This window comes from Marmota marmota, unplaced genomic scaffold (assembly GCF_001458135.2).
Source record: "Marmota marmota marmota unplaced genomic scaffold, marMar, whole genome shotgun sequence".
NCBI classification, from domain to species: Eukaryota; Metazoa; Chordata; class Mammalia; order Rodentia; family Sciuridae; genus Marmota; species Marmota marmota.
Window position 1 is genome coordinate 535,491 of NW_026000205.1, and position 4,011 is coordinate 539,501.

At 60.5% G+C, this 4,011-nt stretch overlaps 1 protein-coding gene across 1 annotated transcript in view; it reads left to right on the forward strand.

Moving 5' to 3' along the window:
• The window catches only part of Shank1 (SH3 and multiple ankyrin repeat domains 1), a 40,193-nt gene extending 36,411 nt beyond the window's left edge, over positions 1 to 3,782 (forward strand). Inside the window, exons 24-25 of the mRNA XM_048791216.1 lie at positions 6 to 975; positions 2,834 to 3,782. Of these exons, the coding sequence (XP_048647173.1) occupies positions 6 to 975; positions 2,834 to 3,551 (1,688 nt within the window). The 3' untranslated portion in view covers positions 3,552 to 3,782. The remainder of the gene's footprint in view (positions 1 to 5; positions 976 to 2,833) is intronic.
• The last annotated feature ends 229 nt before the right edge of the window (positions 3,783 to 4,011 follow it).

Here is a 4,011-nt window from a genome sequence, read left to right on the forward strand (position 1 = left end):
TCCCTTACCCCCGGTGCCACCCCCGGCTGTGGCCCCCGCCCCTCCCACCCTGGACTCCACCGCATCGAGCCTGACGTCCTACGACAGTGAGGTGGCCACACTGACCCAGGGGGCTCCTTCAGCTCCTGGAGACCCCCCTCCACCAGGCCCTCCGGCCCCAGCAGCACCGGCTCCCCCAGTCCCTCAGCCGGGTCCAGACCCTCCACCAGGCACGGATTCTGGTATTGAGGAGGTGGACAGTCGGAGCAGCAGTGACCACCCCCTGGAGACCATCAGTAGTGCATCCACGCTGAGCAGCCTGTCTGCTGAAGGTGGTGGGAGCGCAGGGGGTGGTGGAGGTGGCGGGGGTGGGGCTGGTGTGTCCAGTGGGCCCGAGCTTCTGGACACCTATGTGGCCTACCTGGACGGCCAGGCCTTCGGGGGGAGCGGGACTCCTGGCCCACCGTACCCCCCACAGCTCATGACTCCCTCTAAGCTCCGGAGCCGGGCACTGGGGGCCAGTGGAGGGTTGCGGCCTGGCCCCAGTGGGGGACTGCGAGACCCTGTCACCCCTACCAGCCCCACCGTCTCGGTGACAGGGGCTGGAACTGATGGGCTGCTGGCCCTGAGTGCTTGCTCAGGACCCTCGACAGCAAGTGTAGCTGGGGGTTCAGTGGCAGTAGAGCCAGAAGTCCCACCGGTGCCCTTGCCAACGGCCTCCTCCCTGCCTCGGAAGCTGCTGCCCTGGGAGGAGGGCCCCGGCCCGCCACCACCACCCCTGCCTGGGCCTCTGACCCAGCCTCAGGCCTCAGCCTTGGCCACAGTAAAAGCCAGCATCATCAGTGAACTCAGCTCCAAGCTCCAACAGTTTGGGGGCTCCTCGGCAGCTGGAGGGGCTCTGCCTTGGGCCCGGGGAGGCAGCGGGGGCAGCGGGGACAGTCACCACGGGGGACCCAGCTACGTCCCCGAGAGGACCTCCTCCCTACAGCGGCAGAGGTGAGCATGGGCTAGTGGCTGGCAGTGGAGGCCAGAGAGGCCCATGTGGGTACCAGAGTCCCTCTTCCCCATAGCTGTGTCCTTTTAGGGTCTCTGGGTGACAGAAAGGAAATAGAAACGAGGCTGGGTTGCAGACCTGGCCCTGAAGATGCATGCCTTCCCAAGTGCCTCGGACTTCCTCTCAGTGGCCCCTTTGGCCTCCTCCATCCCCGCCACAGCCCACACCCCAGGATGAGACCGTGTTAGGAACAAGAGACTCAGAGCGGCTTGCTGAGGTCTCTCTCCTTGGTGGGGTCAATTCCTCTGACAGTCCCTGGAATCTCCTTGAGATCTGTGGTGTGGCTCAGGATGTAACGTTGGGGGACACAGTGGTTACAGGTGTGGCTCTGGGGCCCAGTTCCTTGGGTCCCAGGCCCGGCCCAGCCCTGAAGCGAGGTGATTTTAGACAAAGGAATTCCACCTCTCGGTAGAAGGGGGCAGCACAGTGCCTGCTCAAAAGAGTTTGAAGTGGGCCATTGTTAGGAGATGGAGGAGGACAGGGGCCTCGTGTAGGTGGGTAAATACAGGAAGATGCCCCAGTTTCCCCCAACAGCTAGTCTGAACCCGTCAAGACCTCTGAGCCTTAGGGAAAGTGGTTACTGTCCTGATTCAGACCCACGGAGGGAGGGAGAGCTTAAGAATGGCATCCGTCCCCAGACCGCACTGGACTTCCATTTGAGAGTTGGGGATCATCATGATTAACATGCAAGTGTGGGTTTATTAGGCCATTGAGATTCTAAAGCAATTCACTCGTGATTCTTAAATATTCTGAGTTGAGGAGAGGACACTTAATTTAGCCAACAAATTTATCCCTTACAATGTATCACCTGCCATGTGCTGGGTACCATTCTGGGTGAGGAGGGCTCCAGAGTGGACAAGGCAGGGCACAGACCCCACAGCCCACAGTCTAGTGAGGCTGGGTGGGGGGGGGGCACAGAATGATTTCAACCATCCTTAAGAAAAATAAAATAATGGGATGGTTATAGAAGGTCTCTCAAAAAACAGGCAAGAGGAGCCGAGAGTGGAGAAGGGAAGGGGCCCATCACCAGGCTGTCTGGGGAAAGAGTGAGCTACCCAGAGGGAACAGCCAGTTCCAAGGCCCTGAGGTGGGCCTGTACTGGAGGGAGGTAAAGGGATGAGGGGAACCTATTTCTCCCCTTGTTTCTTCTCTCTTTCATCTCCCTCTCTTCATCTCTCTTTCTCTCTCTCTCTGTCCCCTGTCCCCACCCATCTTTCTCCCCTGAATGCCCACCCTCTTTTTGTTTCTCTCTCACTGTCTCCCTGTCTTCCACTCTGCTATGACTGGCCATAACCCGAAAGGCAGTATAGAGTAGTGGTTAAGAGCTCAGACTTTGGTGCCATATAACCCGGCTCTGCCACTTCCTGGCTGTGTGTCCTTAGGCAAGTTACTTAACCTCTCTGTGCTGATGATGATGATGATGATGATAATAATAGTAACCTGCGTCAGGGCTGTCGTGGGGATTAAATTGAGATGCAATATGGAAAGCACTTAGAACGATGCCTGGCACACGTGAGCAGCAGTGAGTGATGGCGATTATTATTATTATCACTTAATGTCTCTTTTTCTTTCATCTCTTGACTGTCACCCTGTCCCTGTCCTCTCCTCTCTCTCTCCCTTCATTTCTGTCCTGACGTCCATCTGACCCCTGTGCTCCTCCCATCTCTCCCTGCCTCTCTTCTCCACCTCTCTGCCCACCCTCCTGTCTCTCTCCCTATATCTTGACCTCTGCCTCTCTCTCACCCTGCCCTGGCCCCCTGCACCCTTCCTCCTCCACCCTCGCCCCTGGTCATCTTCCAGGCTCTCCGACGACTCCCAGTCCTCCCTCCTCTCCAAACCAGTCAGCAGCCTGTTTCAGAACTGGCCCAAACCACCTCTGCCACCACTCCCCACTGGAACTGGTGTGCCCCCTTCAGCAGCTGCAGCCCCAGGGGCCACCTCACCCTCAGCCTCCTCCTCCTCCACGTCCACCCGCCACCTCCAGGGCGTGGAGTTCGAGATGCGGCCCCCTCTGCTCCGGCGGGCCCCCAGCCCCTCGCTGCTGCCCACCTCGGAGCACAAGGTCAGCCCTGCGCCCAGGCCCTCGTCCTTGCCCATCCTGCCTTCTGGACCCCTCTATCCGGGCCTCTTTGACATCCGTGGCTCCCCCACCGGAGGGGCAGGAGGCTCTGCTGACCCGTTTGCCCCTGTCTTTGTGCCGCCACACCCGGGGATGTCCGGGGGCCTTGGAGGAGCTCTGTCAGGGGCATCGCGCTCCCTCTCACCCACCCGCCTGCTTTCGCTGCCCCCGGACAAGCCGTTTGGCGCTAAACCTCTGGGGTTCTGGACCAAGTTCGATGTGGCCGATTGGCTCGAGTGGCTGGGCTTGGCTGAGCACCGTGCCCGGTTCCTGGACCACGAGATCGATGGCTCCCACCTGCCCGCCTTGACCAAGGAGGACTATGTGGATCTGGGTGTGACCAGGGTGGGCCACCGCATGAACATTGACCGGGCTCTCAAATTCTTCCTGGAGAGGTGATGGCTGGCCTGGACGGACCAGCCCGTCCACAGTACCCTTGAGCCTGCTGGCCTCCTGACCTCTGAACCCTGACTAACATTCTCTCCCTGGGCCAGGGACTCTGCTGAAACTGCGCCCTGCCCTAGTCTCCCAAGGCCTTGGGCCACCAGGTGGCCCTGTGCAGGCCGGACACTTTGCGCCCTACAGGAGGGGGCGGCTGACACAAGACTGCGTTGTGACAGGGGGCGGAGGGGGCGATGGAAGAAAGGACACGGGGATCCAGAAGGAGGGAAGGGTCGATTCTGGGGGAAGGGGTCAGACAGAGCCATAGAGGGTCAGCCCTGAGCCTGACTGGATGGGGGCCTGACTCCCAGGCCACAGGGGAAGGGGGCACCCTCAGATTCCACCACCTGCCGCCTCTCAGCAGCCTTCCCACCTTGCCGGCCCCAGCCCCCCTCGCCCCTCCCCTGCACACACGGCT